The 17580-nt window shown below is 35.3% G+C and overlaps 1 protein-coding gene across 6 annotated transcripts in view; it reads left to right on the forward strand.

Moving 5' to 3' along the window:
* Positions 1 to 17580, forward strand: part of TUT4 (terminal uridylyl transferase 4) — a 51882-nt gene that overhangs the window by 19569 nt on the left and 14733 nt on the right. For all 6 annotated transcript variants that reach the window (XM_074876041.1, XM_074876038.1, XM_074876042.1 and 3 more), the window contains 15 exons: positions 1734 to 1822; positions 3023 to 3074; positions 4524 to 4593; positions 5571 to 5697; positions 6728 to 6847; positions 7233 to 7451; positions 7593 to 7767; positions 9734 to 10476; positions 10987 to 11137; positions 11716 to 11802; positions 13248 to 13351; positions 13725 to 13782; positions 13877 to 13980; positions 14636 to 14725; positions 16557 to 16670. In XM_074876041.1, the coding sequence (XP_074732142.1) occupies positions 1734 to 1822; positions 3023 to 3074; positions 4524 to 4593; positions 5571 to 5697; positions 6728 to 6847; positions 7233 to 7451; positions 7593 to 7767; positions 9734 to 10476; positions 10987 to 11137; positions 11716 to 11802; positions 13248 to 13351; positions 13725 to 13782; positions 13877 to 13980; positions 14636 to 14725; positions 16557 to 16670 (2303 nt within the window). The remainder of the gene's footprint in view (positions 1 to 1733; positions 1823 to 3022; positions 3075 to 4523; positions 4594 to 5570; positions 5698 to 6727; positions 6848 to 7232; positions 7452 to 7592; positions 7768 to 9733; positions 10477 to 10986; positions 11138 to 11715; positions 11803 to 13247; positions 13352 to 13724; positions 13783 to 13876; positions 13981 to 14635; positions 14726 to 16556; positions 16671 to 17580) is intronic.

The raw sequence follows: 17580 nt of genomic DNA on the forward strand, positions 1-17580 counted from the left end.
TATTCTATACTTTATTTTAGAAATACCTTCCCTTTGCTCTATAAAAATACAGTAGTAAGAAAAATTTTTGTTTGTTTGTTGCAGGGTGATCAGCTTTAGTTCTAGGAGTTATAATAAATATATGCTTAAACATAAGGTACTAAATAGAACAGGGCTTTTTAGGGTGCAGGTTTGCTAATCTGTTTGCTCTATAATACGGCCATATGTGGCTCCTAGTGCAAACTTCTGTTCTGACATGCTATTGAGTTTTCCACTGATAGTATATTAGCATAAGACAAAGCAAAGGAAATTATTACTTTTACATAAATACTAAATAAAAATAAATAAAATTACTGTGTTAGTGTTACTCGGTTGGCTGACTTGTTTGGACTGATGAGCTGATGTGGAGGTGTAGTAGTAGTGGAGGCGGAGTCTGTAGTAGTAAATGACAAATTGTTATTCCCCTTTTCAAAGCCTACTGTGTTTTAGTGAATGTGTTTCCTAAGTTGTAAATTAGGAAAAAATTAATTGATGCGCAGTGTAGGAAAGATGGGATGTTCGGGCATGATTTTCTCTTGAGCTTGCATTAGAACTATGCAAAAATTCTTACTGCTATGAAAAGCCATTGGAAGTAATTACAATGTTTATTATTATTATTATTAACCATGCAGAAATTTCTTTTGAGAGGGATAGTTTCTAAGTAGTGAAAAATAAAGGTTTGTTTGAAGCTGTGTATGTGTAAGATTTATTTTATCTTTTAAGAATTATTTTGTTGTGGTTCTGTTTGAGACAGTTTGGTCAGAACACAAATAAAGGTACTAATTAAAAATAGAAGAAAAAACCCTCTTCACTGTGAGGCTGGTTGACCACTGGCACAGGTTGCCTAAAGAAGTTGTGGACTCTCCATCCTTGGAGATTTCCAAAACTCAACTGGACGCAGTTCTGGGCAACGTGCTCTAGGTGATCCTGCTTGAGCCAGGGTGTTGGATTTGGAAGGGATTGAGAATAGTCTGAATTTTCAGGAGACATAAATATGTCAGAGCCATATATATTACAGGAAAGTTTTAATCTACAAAAATTATATCATGAGGTGAGATAAATTATTGTTTATGGAGTGGAATGACATTTTTCATTATATTATTACCAAATAGTTACTTTCTAATTCGTTTAGATCTGTTGTACATCTTTGCAGGAAAGGAACTGTATTAACTATAAAACCACTTACTAATGGATACTGTACTTTGTGTCTTGAATTATAATGAATTTATGTTTTATATGCATGTTTTGAAATGCATTGTGCATAGGAACTTGCTAATGTAATAAAGCACATATAAAAATTTTGTGACAAAAGTGTATGAAGCAACGAAGAATTTTGTAATTGGCTAACTGCTGCAGTGAGATCAAGCTGTAATTAACAAAAGCTGTTAAACAAAATCGTGCTCTGAGAAAGTGACAGTTATTACTATTTTGTATTTAATTTTATATTAAGAACAATTAAAACTAAAGCTGCATTACAAAGTACTTTAAAACAGCTGAAAAATTTTGGACATTTGGTAATTACACTGAATTACCCATTTTCCTGTGTTGCTGTGTTATGGAAATGACTAGCTTTCACAGAGGTGAGAAAGTGGTTCAGTTATTTTTTAATCTGGGAGCACCACTTGGGAGGTACAGTATCTAAAGCAAGGTATGTGTTATCCATTAAAGAATAATTTATTTACTAGCTGTTAGATAATTGTTTCTCTCTCTTCCAGACTGTTCACTGAGGATGTATGGCTCCTGTTTAACTAGATTCGCTTTTAAGACCAGCGATGTTAACATTGACATCAAATTCCCCCCTAAGGTGTGTAGGTATTATCTTGTATTATCTAAAACTGTTTTTTAAATCAAGGCCATCAACATTTATTTCTACTCCATTGCCTTCCTCTTCTGTTGGGGCATATGGTGTTAGAATAGCACAAAGCATATAATCTTGATTTGGTGTCAGGTGTGCTATGAATCAAGTGGATAAAGTTTTCATTGCTTATTAGATAACTTTAATTCTGTATTTTTGGACAATCTTATGCTAGCCTTTTTTAAATTTTTTGAGTAAGCATTAGAGCAATATGAAAATAGTTGGCTCTGGATAAGTGTGCTTTTATGTGGTCATGATTCAGACAGTAAAATCTTGCAGTGGTTCGTTTCCTCCCCCTCCTTTCAAAGGTGGGGCTAAAAGTGACAATTTTCCTTTTATGTTTTAGTCACTTGCAAGCAGATGTCACATCCCAGTTTACAGTTTACTGTGGTACAGAATTCCTGCAGAGCAGTATAAATGCCTTTAAACATTGAAGTTGTTGGTTCATATTTAGAATGTGATATTAGCAGCTTGTTAAGGGGCACATCCACTGAACTTACACGTTTTTTGTCTGTATGTGTTAACAGTGGAATTCAAGATACCTGTTTTGGATACGTACTTACACATAGCATTTTGAAATTATACTGCAGTTAGGAAGCAGAACTGAGCCCTTATTCAAACAATTGCACGTGGAGTGTACCATGTCATTTTTCCACAAAGGCTCAAAGGTGGTGCTAATTTTTAGCTTTTCTTTAAACTGTTCATGACTTATCTTTGAAACATCACTTAAATTGATTTCTGGGGAGAAATAAAACACATTTAGAAATAATAACCTTTAAAAACCCTTGAGAAAGTACTGACATGAAATTCTTTACTGTTGTGCATTTCTGGTGGCATATGTTGACATTGAAATTGTTGAATATGTGTGGCAAGTATTTTGTTCTAACTTTATGGAGTCTCTTAATATGTAACTAGAACAGAAGTATTAACTAAAAATGTAGGCTAAAAAAAGGCTGGCTAATATATTTACTAGTACTTGTTTTCGTGGTGCAGACAGATACAGTTAACTGTTTCGTTAATACTGACACATGATTACACTTTTGTGAAAGAACATAGTGTTACTAGTTGTGCAACCTAAGTAGTTTTATACAAAGTGTAAAATAAAATAGGTTGGGCTGAATAATGTAACCTGCCCTAATTTTGTTTTAGATGAGTCAACCAGATGTTCTAATACAGGTGCTTGATATCTTGAAGAACAGTGGTGAGTTTTGGTTGCATCTCATTTCTATTTAATTAACATTCCAACTGCTGTTCAGTTATTTTTATGCTTCATTTGTCTGTAAACTTACAAAAATGAATTAGTTTTCAACCAAAGTATCAGAGCTGTTTTTATGAATGTGATTTTTATGAATACCAGTTCTTGTGTAAGTGAGAGATGAAAACCTGCAGCAGGAGAATGGCAGCCCAGGTAGTCCAGTTCAGATTGCCAGAATTTATGGTAATAGTGTTAGATACCAGGTCAAAAAGTAATTAACTTTGTAGGAGAAATTCTAAGCAGTAAACCCAAAAGCCGCTTTCCACTTGCATATGAACATCAGTGAGAACTATTACAAGACTTCTAAAACTTGTAGCCTCCTTGTTCTGTCAGGAAGTCATCTAACCCTGTAATCCACATATCTTGAACCAAATGGTACAAGTAGCATTGCACTTCTGATCCTTCAGGAAGTTTTGACAGATCAGCTCCGTAAGTGGTTCTCAAACTACCCTGATGATTTGTCAGAGATTCAACCTGGTGTCTTTCAGATGTTGTAAAGACAAAAAGGTTCTAGAAGAGATGGCAGCCCAGTTTCCTGACAAGGTTCTTTTTTTTCTTTCTTCTTCTTTCTTCTTCTTTCTTCTTCTTTCTTCTTCTTTCTTCTTCTTTCTTCTTCTTTCTTCTTCTTTCTTCTTCTTTCTTCTTCTTTCTTCTTCTTTCTTCTTCTTTCTTCTTCTTTCTTCTTCTTTCTTCTTCTTTCTTCTTCTTTCTTCTTCTTTCTTCTTCTTTCTTCTTCTTTCTTCTTCTTTCTTCTTCTTTCTTCTTCTTTCTTCTTCTTTCTTCTTCTTTCTTCTTCTTTCTTCTTCTTTCTTCTTCTTTCTTCTTCTTTCTTCTTCTTTCTTCTTCTTTCTTCTTCTTTCTTCTTCTTTCTTCTTCTTTCTTCTTCTTTCTTCTTCTTTCTTCTTCTTTCTTCTTCTTTCTTCTTCTTTCTTCTTCTTTCTTCTTCTTTCTTCTTCTTTCTTCTTCTTTCTTCTTCTTTCTTCTTCTTTCTTCTTCTTTCTTCTTCTTTCTTCTTCTTTCTTCTTCTTTCTTCTTCTTTCTTCTTCTTTCTTCTTCTTTCTTCTTCTTTCTTCTTCTTTCTTCTTCTTTCTTCTTCTTTCTTCTTCTTTCTTCTTCTTTCTTCTTCTTTCTTCTTCTTTCTTCTTCTTTCTTCTTCTTTCTTCTTCTTTCTTCTTTTTTTTTCTTTTTTTTAATTTTTTTCTTTTTTTTCTTTTTTTTTCTTTTTTCGATACTGGTGGTGAGCATCAGAAGTAATTAGAAAATATTGCTTACTGGTCAGCTACACAGGACTTAATTTGAGTTCGTCTGTAAAAGTGTGGTATAAATTTAATACAGACACAACTGGGAAAACTGTAAAAGACTTTAATGCATAATGTTTTTTTTCTCCTTGCTTAGCTGTCTACTCAGATGTGGAGTCAGATTTTCATGCCAAAGTTCCAGTTGTCTTTTGCAAAGATGTTAAAAGGTACATGTCGTTGAAAAGGATTTTTAATGAGATACCAATTTCTACTATGCTTGTTCATAGCAGCTGTTTGCCTGCACTTCTGACAAGAAGTATTACTGTAACATTTAACTAACATTCATGTTAAAGGGGAATTGCTCATACATGAAAATACTATCTAGAAAGAAAGCTTAGCTTTGGTTTTGTGCTCATTAGTTGTAGGAACCTGAAAATACCGGTTCTACTTTCAGTTAAATAGGGGATAAGTGGAATGGTTTTCAGTTGATACTTAAAATTTCTGCCAGCAGTTTAATCCAGGGCTTTAGAAAACATTTTATAAGATACACATTGCCAGCAAGGACACATCATCTGACAGTTTCCATAAATTCCTAAGATGTAGCAACCTCCAAAATGAAACATGATTGCCATGTGATGGCCATGTTGCTTTGACTGGCTAGAGGTATGTGATTGAAACTCTGGGGAAGTAAATGCAGCAAGGGTGGGCATATCTTATCCTGTGTTTGTAGATTATGGAAATACCTTGTAAGTACAAAGAGAATAGAAATAATTATTATGAGAAGCAAAACAAAAGTTTTTAGAGAAGTTGTTTTGTGGACTTACCAACTCTTATTATGCAGCAGGCCTGGAGTTTTTATTTAGTTAGTTAGTTGGTATGTGGAAGATACACATGGAATTTGAGTTGTGTAAGATTGCATAATTAAGTAATGGCAGAACTTAGAGCAAATTCTTAATGCTGTTTTGTATTTTTAGCTGTAATGGACTTCTGTAAATTCTAGATCCAACTGAAGAGTTAATAGTAAAGAAAATGTGATTATATTCTGTAGCTTTTGTTTTTAAAAAGTTCAGGTTCTTGCATAGGGAAACACTGATGCATGTTTTAATTATGGTGGATGTGATGCCCCACCTCCCCCCTGCCCCAAGCATCATCTGGATACACAAGGTGATAACTCTTTTTATCTGTTTTACATTTGTAATTACAGTGGTTTGACATGTAAAGTAAGTGCTAGAAATGATGTGGCTTGCCTTACAACTGACCTGCTGGCTGCACTTGGTAAACTGGAGCCTGTCCTTATTCCATTGGTTTTGGCTTTCCGCTACTGGGCTAGAGTAAGTTTATAAATATTGAGGATAATTAAATGTGTTTATTTCCTCTTTTTAAGTACTGCATACAATGTAATGTATAATATACCATGAATATGTTTGTAGAAGAGAACTTCATGCCTCTAGTTCACCCTTAACAGGCCAGAATGAGGCTGAAGATTTTTGAAGAGTTTGTTGTGAAACTGTAAATATATATGAAGGCTCCACTATTCTGTTAGCAAGGTATAATACTAGTTCCTTAAAACTAGTTAATTGATCCTTGAAAACCGGCTCAATAGAGCAGTCAGGTCTTGCAAACTTTCTGCTGTTGAGGTCACATTGAAAGAAGTTAACTTGCTCAAAAAAGGGTCTGTCTTCATACCTTGCTGTACTTTTTACAGATGTCTATGGTGATCACAGGAACAAAATTATAATGTTCACAGCCAGCATTTAAACTGTCTTGTAATTCATTCCTGAAATTGCAGGCAGGCCATGCTTGACTTACAATGTCTTGGCTTTATTGAAAAATCAGTTGCATGGTATTATTATTGTTGCTTGATTTAGCAAGGTGTTTTTACAAAAATTCCTGTTTTGTAACGTATAAGTAACAGCAGTAGAAACTACAAAGAACTGTTCAAAGTCTTACTACGTTTATTACATCTCTCTTGAGTTCCTGTGGAAGAGATCAGTATCAGATTACAGCCAGATGCATGGAATCCTCATCTCCATACATGAGAGGTCACACAATAACAAATACCTGATACTTGACTGAAATTCTAAATAGGAACATAAATGTGTCCCACAATCACAAAATGTGATGAAACTGAAGAGAATAACATGTGATAAAATAGTATAATTTAAGGCACTGTACAAATTACTATAATTTGCATTTTGTCTGTATGTGGCATGACGTGGCGACTGCAGCTTCTGAGATAAGGGATTTTCTGTTTCGCTGTAGTGTGTATCTCACATTTCTGTAGTATTTGTCCTTTTATAATAGATTTTAAATTAAAATGCTGATGTTACATCAGAAAAGTAATTATTTATTCTCTTACAGCTGTGTCACATTGACTGTCAGGCTGAAGGTGGGATTCCCTCATATTCTTTTGCCTTAATGGTGATATTTTTTCTTCAACAAAGAAAACCACGTATTTTACCATCCTATTTGGGCAATTGGGTAAGTGATTTGGTAATATAGTAACCTTATTGTTAGATTGTTGACATTATTTCCGTGTTCTGCAAGGTCATAAAATGTGTAGAATTTGATTGCCTAAGAAATCTGTAAATAAAATGCATTGGTACTTAATCCTCACACGGTTGATGCCTGATGATTCTGATGACTTCTAAAAAAGGGCAGGTGCTATAGCCTGTGCAATTGTGTTATGCTGTATTTTGAAGAAAAGGCAAATATTTTCTTCTTTAATTCTCTGAATTTATTTCTCTAACATCAGTTACTCTTGAGGGTGATAAATATCACAATTGTCAGTGTTACCTTTGGTGAAAACTTTTGGTTGTATGTATTATATACAGTCTTGTTTCAGAGGTACTTTAATTGTTGTTAGATTGAAGGCTTTGATTCAAAGAGGCCAGATGACCACCAGCTGAAAGGTGTAGAAGAGGAGTTTGTACGGTGGGAGTACAAACCGCCAACAAATGGTGCAGTGAAAAACTCAGTTGGAGCGGAAAGTAAAACTAAAGTTGAACAACAGAAAGGTGGTGGCAAGAAGGTAACAAGCTCGGAAGTGGACAGCCAAAGTAATGCAAAGGAGAAACATGGCAGTGTAAGTTATGCCTTTATTTCCTTAAAAGCCATATTCTATCTCTTACCACTAATTTTTATCTTTAATATTGGATAGAACCAGGGAAAAAAAGGGAATTTTAAATTCTTACTGCAGTTGAGCATTCTTGTCCGTGTGTTTCAGTCTCTTTTAGCATTCAAAACCCCTCACCAAGTTTCATTGGGGCAACTGTGGTTAGAACTGTTGAAGTTTTACACACTGGAATTTGCTTTGGAGGAATATGTCATCAGCATACGGGTACAAGAACTCTTAACCAGAGAGAATAAAAACTGGCCTAAAAGGCGAATAGCCATTGAAGGTAGGATAATACCATTTTCTAGGTCTGTAGTCATCCTGCATTATCATCTTTAGTTACCTAATACTTATAGGTCTGTCACAAGAAGTCTGGACAATAAATTAAATCAATAATTGGAGGAGACAGTAATATATTTTTTGTATATTTTGGCAGCTATTTAATCAGTTTAAAGACATTTTCTGTTCAGTACTGCTTTTTGCAATTCTGGTTCTTGAAATACAAAGTGTAAATTTGTCTCACTGTTCTCACCATTCTGTTCTTACCTCTATCTGTTTCATTCTTTCTATAAGCCATTATTTATTCCTTTTTAATAATCCTGATACTATGAATTTTTAGCACCTCTAGCTGGATTTCCAAAAAACACAATGTATTTTGAGTGTTACCAGCTATCAGTTTGTTTCCTCTGACTCTAATGCAGAGTGAACAGAGAGGTTAGCTCTGATCAGAATGAACTGGAGCAAACCCATCCAAGTAACACACACACATACACAACGCCCTCCCTCCCCCCAGCACCCTCCCTTGTCCCTTTCCCTGTTGGTAGTATTTCCATACTTTCAGGGCCTGAATATCCTGCTGAAGGAAGTGCCTTTTTCAGGGAGTGAGACCATATGAATTTTGATGATAATGTATACCCTGAGTTTTATATGTTGAGGAATGAAAGAAAGAAAATTTTTTTATCTATTAGTTCTTTATAACTGGAAGACATCCTTTATTTCTGTTCCTCAACTCAGAAAAGTGTGTAAACAATACTTAACAGGGAAAGTCACCATGCAGTGCATGGGCATTCTGAATTGGCCTTAAGAATAAAGAAACTGGGTATTTGAGGAAGGTTAAGAAACCATTTAAAGTGATATTTTTATAAAAGCATAAATAATGAATTTTGAACAGTTTCTAGAGATGTTGATGAAGTAGCTTTTCTGTAACACGTGAGGTGATGGAGAGGACAGCAAGAAATAGGTCAAAGAGAATCATAAAGACAGAATGAGTTACTAAAGGTATATTGAAGGATAAGTCAATAAGGTACAAGAAGAGCAAGAAGGAAAAGTGAAAAGGAGAAAAACAAGCAAATGAGTTGTTGAGGCACATGTTGAGTAGTGGATCTTGAGATCACTCCTATGGCTTTAATTTCCTCTCCCAATCTTTTCTTCAATCACTTTTAGCTAGAGAGTTTTAAAACTAAAGTAGTGTTTATTCAGCATGTGGGAAGCTAAAACCTGTAAGATGAAAGGACACATTATTGAGAAAGAAGCAGGAAGTCATTTCAAAAAACAGATTGTGTTCTGGTACCTCCTATTGCTGGTCTTTTTGTGTTGTTTTTGTTTAGTTTATGGGGTTTTGTTTTTAATTTTTGCTTTTGTTTTTTTTGAATATTAAGTTTGTAACTGAAATTATGAAGTAACAGAATCTCAGTTTGATACTATCTTCCCAGGCAAACTTATAGCAACTATGCAAGTGCTCTTTTTACTTGGAAAACATGTTTGATCTAGAAATCGCTAGGAAGGACTAAGAATGAAACCTGGTGAGATTGGTTCATATAATCCTTATAACCTTAATGTTACTCTTAGAGAAATTAATTTCTTAAGGGAAATGCAAATCCTTCTTCAGTGAAGGAAAAAAGTTCAGGCAGGCCTACATTTATCTTGCCTTTGTATGTTTTATTTTCATTTCTAGTTTAGAAATTGACCATAATATAATGGTACAATATAGCAGTGGTTTTCTTTTTAAATAACACCATTTAGAATGGTTTATGATAGCCAGCCATTCATGGCCACACGTGTGTTGTGTTTTGTGTGGAAGAAGTCCAAAAAACCTTGTGGGCCCTATGTTCTCTGAGTATATCCAAATACAATTGCAGATTATATTGTAAGAATCTCTTTTTAACTGCCGAATCATAACTTAGGTATTTCAGCTGCTTTGATGAAATGTAGAAATTAAAGATTACTAACAAAATTGTTATTTTTCTTCCTAGATCCTTTTGCACTAAAGAGGAATGTTGCACGAAGTCTAAATAGCCAGATGGTATTTGAGTACATCCTGGAGCGATTTAGGACAGCATATAAATATTTTGCGTGTCCCCAAAGTAAAGATGGGATTAAATCCAAGCCAGATACCAAGAAAAAAGAAAAAGGGAAAATGAATAATAAGAAATCCACAAGATCTGAAGAGCCTGTAGCCAACTGTTGCCTTCCACAAGGGGAAAAAGTTGTAGATAAACAAAATATAGGAAGTGGATGTAACATACCAGAGAATGAACTTGAATGTAACGAAGTGGTAGAAGCTGTAGCCAAAAGATGTACTTCCAAGAACGTAGACCCTTTGCTACTTTCAACATTGGACTCTAGTTATGATGAAGACAAAGAAGAAGCTTTATCCCTTATTTCTGATGAATGCTGTGAATTAAAGCAAAAATCACTTAAGGATAGGGATGATTTAGACATTGCAGCTTGTATAACTGAAGGTGAGCTAAGCCACCGTTGTAACTGCAGTGAACATCAGCCCTATGACACAAATTCTAGTAATGAATTTTCTGATGCTGAAAGTAGACAGAGTTTGGTAACAGAGTCTTCTCAGAAGAATAAGTGCACTGGCACACCAGCTACCTCGCCCAACTGCAAAGCAATGGTGGAAGCTCATGATCTCAAAGATGAAGGCAGACTCTCTGCAGAAGAAATGCATTATGTGTTTGATAAGTTTATTTTGACTTCAGGAAAGGTAAGCTGTGTATTGAAGCTGGTCATGGATCAGTGAGCTATTACTTTTAAACCACTAAAACTAAGGGTGGATGAATGACAAGGATCTCCCAGGGATTGTTTCAGTCTGTTATGAATGGTAGCTGTAGCCTTTTTAGAGTACCTGTTATTCAGGACTGGAAAACACTAAATGTGTATGCCATTTGGACTAGATGGATCTGTTGACCCCATTTTGCTCAAAGCTTTCTGATTCCCACAAAAAACCCCCAAACCCCGGGGTTTTGTTTTCTGGTTGTTTTGTGGGATTTTTTTCTTCCTCTCCTACTTTCTTGTAGAATTTCTAGGTGCTCTTATGCACTGTGAGAACTAAATGCAGCCTGTTGAGAGGTGTTCTTCTGCTCTTTGTAGAGACTCTGTTGCTGTTCAGATGTTAAATGTTCTTGGTTGCTTGACTTACATGGAAATATTAGGTCTGTTGAACTATCTTAGAAGTAAAATCATATTTGTACACTTTTTTCCCCTTCCCCCAAAGCCACCTACTATAGTATGCAGCATCTGCAAACGGGATGGACATTCCAAAAATGACTGCCCAGAGGATTTCAAGAAAATTGATCTAAAACCACTACCACCAATGACAGACAGATTTCGGGAAATACTTGATATAGTGTGTAAAAGATGTTTTGGTAAGTTGGAAAAGTGTTTGCACTCCACTGCAAAGTGTAATCTAGAAAAAATAAAAACTTTAGGGTTAAATTACTTACTCCAGTGAATTCAGTGGGAAGAAGCTCTTCCAGGTACCCTAGGCTACAAATTGACCAATATTTTTATTTTCATATAATATATGGTTGTGATAATCAAATTCTTACCACAGATTTGAGAAACTATTACTATACAGGATTTTTCTCTGGGTTTGTAAAAAGTTATTAGTGTTCCCAGAAATTAGGCTCTGGACAAAAGTAGTTTTTGTGTTTGTCAAATTCTTTTGGAAAAAGCCCCTTTTGGGTCCTCTGGTGGGTTAACTTTGGCTGGATGCCAGGTGCCCACCAAGCTGCTCTGCGTTTGAATAATTGCAGAAGAATGAGATGTCTGAAATAAAATTGTAACAACTCCAGTGATACCATAAAAAGAAAAACATTTTAACTCATATTCAGGGAAAGTAAATGTAACAAAAAAAGGTATCTAGTACTTCTAATTAGCTGAAAAAGATTTTTGAGGTAGCTGAATGTTGCATCTGACTGTGTTTTAACTTGTTTTTACTTAGATGAATTATCCCCTCCTTTATCTGAGCAACAAAACAGAGAACAAATTCTAGCAAGCTTGGAAAGATTTATTCGAAAAGAGTATAATGGTATGTAACAGTAGGTAGTGATTCTTGATAATGCTTTCTTCATTCATGTTGTCCACAGCATGAAGATGTAATTTGTCTCATTATTACTAATTTTCTTGTTTAAAGCAGTGGCACCTCTTTTCGCTCTGTATGTAAAGCTATCTTGCAGGCTTCTAAAGTGACCATCCCTTGATGCTGTTGCATGGAAATGTCCCAGGAGTGGAGGAAGAGCTGCAAGAGTAACAATGTAGATACAGGACTATTGCAGTGAGGACAATAAAAGAAGTTTGAATGGGCCCTGGCTAGTTGGGTTTAGTGTTACCTGGGTTGTGGGCCAAGTACTTTTGTTGCCTAGTCACCAGCATTTAAGTATCTTGGAAATCTTAATGGGTTTGTTATCTTCACATCCCTTTTATAAAATAGGCAATAGTATCTTATGACAACGATGGAAGTCAAGGCACACAGATACAAAGTGATTTATTTTTGGAGGTGGTGTAAAACAGTGCTAGAGCCAGGTCCCAAACCCAGGTCTCCTGCATTGCAGTCTGTTGCTTTACACAGAAGGCCATCCGTTCTGCTGTCACTGCCCTGTGATCAAGGAACTGTGAATTGCACTTCTGTCCACCAGCTCTGCCCTCCACTTACTGGCAGCAGCTGAGGATTGAGACCTGTTACAGAACCCTGAAAGACTTAAGGTTTCTGATTCAGTTAAAGATTAGGAAAAAGCTGTGAATAGGTGTTAAATGTATTTTCCTACCATTGATTTCAGTTGAACAGATAAACGTATTCTTTTCAATTAGGAAGAAATTGTTTCCTCTCAGTTACATAATTTTGCTTTCCTTTACAAGAATGAAGATGCATTATAATATTGTGTTTCAATGAAAAATGTAAACAAAACAATTGGGAAAGAATGTTCCATAAAGGATATTAATCTTACTGCTTGGATTTTCTTGAATAGTATGTTATGGTTACAGAAACTTACTGATTGACCAAATTTATTTAGTCAGAGGAAAAATATACAACCTAGATAAAGTATGAGTGGAACCTCATGATTGGACTGACTTAAGAGTAGCTCAGTCTTATCTAGGGGCTAAAGCTGTACTAGTGACTGGGTTTGCACAGTTTTTTTGGTTTATTTAAAACGGGAAAGTGCAGTCAAATACCACAAAACATTGTACCACATTTAGAGATGCATTTGTTATAAGTAACTCTATAACATACCTCACTGATAAAAATTACATGGGCTTTATCCTGCCTTACTTTCTGAAAATAATTTTGAAAGTATTGTGCTTCCTCCTGTATCAAATGTGAAGTCTTAGAAATGACATTTTAAGCTCTCTCTTAAAGCTAATTTTTTATGGGCACCTACACATCTCAGTTAAGCAATATTCCATAGTAAGCACTTACCATTTAACTGTAAAATAATATTTTTCTTTGGGGGGGGTGGTGTCTACTCTTTTGATCAGACAAAGCCAGACTTTGCTTGTTTGGCTCTTCAAAGAATGGATTTGGATTTCGGGACAGTGATCTAGATATCTGCATGACGTTGGAAGGCCATGAAAATGCAGAGGTAAGAGTTTTGAAATTGATAAAATTTACTACTTTAAATAGTTCTTTAAGGTTTTTTAATTTGATTAAGATTTCTGTACACAGAAAAAGTAGGATTTTGCTAGTAGCAGATTGGTTTGTTGCACTCTGGACAACTGAAGCAAGATAGAGCAAATTTTCCTTTTAGTGCCCTATAGACACACATTTAGTGTACTGTAGATGTCCACATAGAGAATATGCATCACCAGTTTTCATAAATTAATGTGCTGGCTTATTGCTTACTTCTTTTTGTATATAGACTTTTCCTCTATGAAATATATGTTTGAGAGTAAATGCCCTTGTTGGGATAGGGTCCATGTTTTAACATCTGAAGCTGTGATATTTGTTTTTCCTAGAAATTAAACTGTAAAGAAATAATAGAAGGTTTGGCAAAGGTTCTTAAGAAGCATCCAGGTAGGTGTTTTAAAGTATTATTTGTTTTGTATTTACATTCACTATATATGTAGTTAATGGAAATGTTTTATGTACTAAAGTGTTGCTTCCCCAGGTTTGAGAAACATCTTGCCTATAACAACAGCCAAAGTGCCTATAGTAAAATTTGAACACAGACGAAGTGGCTTAGAAGGAGATATCAGTTTATACAATACACTGGTAAGCACTGTTTGTGTTTCATTTTGTGTTCAAAGAAAGCATTTTAGTTCATTGTAACTCATTCAAATAATCATTTGAGGGAATAATTTTGAAACCAGAATTAAAATGCTTTTGTGCGTTTGGGTTTTTTTCCCTACATTATTTAAATTCAGTGGCCCACACCCTCAGCCCAACCCGAGTAGCAGTATAACCTGATGGCAGAGCAGTGTCATGGCACAAAGCATTTTTGTGAGTGCTTCTGAAAAGATGTTAGTGCCACATCACCATGGCCTTTCTGCCATCGTGAGTAGTACTTCTCATCCCAGCTTGCATCTAGCACAATGAAATTGCACGATTTCTTATGTAATGAGCTTGCATTCACTTCTGAAGAAGATTCAATTTGTGGAATTTGTTCCAGCGTAGATCATCTTACGGACTTCTTTGCTGGTGTTTTCCAAGGTTCTTGTTGTTACTGCATTAATACTGTCCTGATTGCACCTTTCAATTATGTTTATGCAGCAAATGTTGCATGAATTTTACAGAATATTGTTGTAGTTTTTTGCTCTCCAATTGTATTATGCATCACTTGTGCTCGAACTGCAGACTATACTGTAGTTAACCATAAGTTATATTGAAACACCTGCTTATTTTTTTTTTTCTTCCCTCCCCACCCCAGGCACAGCATAACACAAGAATGCTGGCTACATATGCAGCTATTGATCCTAGAGTGCAATATCTGGGCTATACAATGAAAGTTTTTGCAAAGGTAATATAAAAAGAAGGTCCTTATTTGTATAATGTAGTATTTTCTGATGCAGCCACTGAGTTCACCTTTTGCTAATACCAACTGGAAAGGAGACAGTAGAATGCTAATAATATGAGGTATACTTTGTTAAGCTGACTGTGCTCCATCTGATTGTGTGTGTTGGAATCAAGTTCTTCAGTCCTGGTTGAAAGATTTCTGTCTAAGAGGAAGCTGATGAAAGGAAAATTTCCACTTTTTTCAATTTCAAACCAGCTACAGTGCAAAAAAACCCCCAAACAAACAAAACTGGAAAAATGGTATCTGCAATATGTAGAGGCATGTGACTGTGCATGGGCTTCACAAGTTTCCAAATCTAGGACCAGCCCAGAGATTATTGCAGCTTTCTTCTGGCCTACTTGCCTTATTTTACTTACTATAAAAGCCAGGAGTAGGTATGGGTTGATGAATGAATGCCATGCATCTATTTGGTGTGGACATACACTTGACTTTAAGAGTTTGGAAATACCAAATACTAAATTTCCTGCATCTTTTTTTCTCATGATATTCTAACGAAGTGTTATACTGTACAGCCTTTGATAATTGAAACATGGTGTTTCTTTTTATTCAAGCTGCACTATTAAATACACTCCCCAAACACATCCAAATAAAGCTTAGTGAAACAAGAGCAAATAAAATGTGTGTTACAGAGAGTGTATCATGTTACCAGATGTTAATGTAATAAAATGCATCAAGATGAATAAAATAACTTTTTTCCAGAATGGAATGTGCATGTTCATTATACTGTCGCCAAGACTAGTAATGATTTTTTTTGGTGTGGTCACAGTAGTGCAGAATATTGCCATGTCTCTTCTGTGTCCAGATTAAAAATGTCTTGTGTTAATAATAATGAATCTTAGATTTATTTTTTTTTTGTAGTATAGCATACTATTGTATACATTCTAAAAATCTTACTGTAAAGACCAAGTTTCCAAGTTGTGGGATATACACTCTTGAATGTATATGTATGGAGGTGACTTCATAGCTATACAGATACTCTGTGTTTAAGCAAAATGCTTCCTCCTCTGTTTGCATTGGCAGAAAAACCAGGAACAGCTGTCACTGCTGCTGCTAATGTGAAAGTCATTTGTGAATCCCTGTTTTTTCCAGACCTAGGAGGTTAAAAATACGTTGTTTGTTACGACACATGCTTGAAGCAAAGGGTAGCCTAGAAGCAGGTGCTGTAGAAAGGTTATACTGTAATAAAGATTTTCACGCATAGTAAGGTAATTCACTGATGTTTTTTTTTTATGCTGTGTTGTGCAGGCTGGACCACGGTTTAGTTAGGTATGTGTATGTATGCTAGGAAAATGCCAGGTATTGCCTAAGTTGCTAGTACAACATGAAAACACTTTGCCTATTAATTAATTTTTTTTTTCTAAAAAAGGGGGGTGAAACCAAAGCAAGGAATCATAGAAACAGCTCTAGTAATGTGAGTTTAGGAAAATTAAATTTTACGGTATTGAAAGCTGGACTTAAGATGTGGAGGATTGTTGGGGTATCTGTTTTGGGGGTTTTGATTTGTTTTTTTCAATTCCGCACATTATAAACTAAAAAATATTTTGACTATGATAAGCTTTTCTGGTTTTATCTTACTCAAATTATGCTTTGGGTTTGCCAGATGGCACTTGACTCTAAGGACATTTATTTTTCAGGCTTCATAAAACAGTTTTTAGTTATGAGATTAATGTCTTTTTCTGTTACTGGTGGTGTTTCTGTTTGCTGTCTGACATAGTTATTAGTCTTGAATAATAAAATGTAAATCCTGTATTTTGTTTAAAATGTATTTTTTCAGCGCTGCGATATTGGTGATGCATCCCGTGGTAGTCTGTCTTCGTATGCCTATATTCTTATGGTTTTATACTTTCTACAGCAGAGAAATCCACCAGTTATTCCAGTTCTTCAGGAGGTAGGTTTTCAGAAAAAGAGTCTATGAAAATAGACGCACTGTTTCTTCAAGTCAAATATGAGAAGTCTGGGCTTTTGGGATCAGGGGGATGAGTTAAATATAGGACCCTTCTGCATTAGTAGGTTCCTAACTCCTGCTTGGTTTTAGTGGGTAAAACTTACCAAGAAAATTACAACAAAATTGGGAATCTGTTGGACCTAAATTTACTTTGGGATTTTGGTCTTATGATGATATTTATATGCTGAACAGGCTAGAAAAAAAAATTGGCAGGTGGTATGGAGAGAAGGGAATTGTAATTATGAGACTGTGCCAGATGCTCTTGAGATGTGAGTCCAGCTCTTCCATCAGTTACTGTCAGAAGCAATATTTATTGCTCAACACCTTATCTGTAAGAGAAAAAGTTTATTTTATGATTTGATGAGGGGGAAAAAAAAGATAATTAATGCTTCGGTACAACTTCACCGATACTGTTTTACATGTGCCAGGAAACTTTATTAAGAAAATAATGTTCTGTACCTCCATTGCATGGGTGGGGAGAATATAATTAGTCAGCTATCTACCTCTTCCTGGATACACACTGGAACTCCCAAGCACTTCTGAAAATTATCCCTTTCTGACTTTCTTGTTGTCTGCGTGCAAGAGGAAAATTGGCTTAAGCACTGCAATCGAGACTCAGACTTTCTTGCTGATACTTTAGTAGTGGTTGAGGGTTGTTATTTTATTGCTACCCTGAGAGTGCATTTAAATAACAGTGGAATTTCCCCTTGGCTTTGCTAAAGTCAGAATGTAATAGGAATCTCATAAAGTCTCCTTAGAGATTTTGTGGGCAAGAGGGATGTTGGAATCTCGATGAGGTAATTTAGTCATGTTTTCTTAGTTGCAAAGAACAAGTGAAAATAAAAGTCCAAAT

The sequence above is a fragment of the Strix uralensis genome, chromosome 8 (assembly GCF_047716275.1).
Source record: "Strix uralensis isolate ZFMK-TIS-50842 chromosome 8, bStrUra1, whole genome shotgun sequence".
Taxonomy (NCBI): Eukaryota; Metazoa; Chordata; class Aves; order Strigiformes; family Strigidae; genus Strix; species Strix uralensis.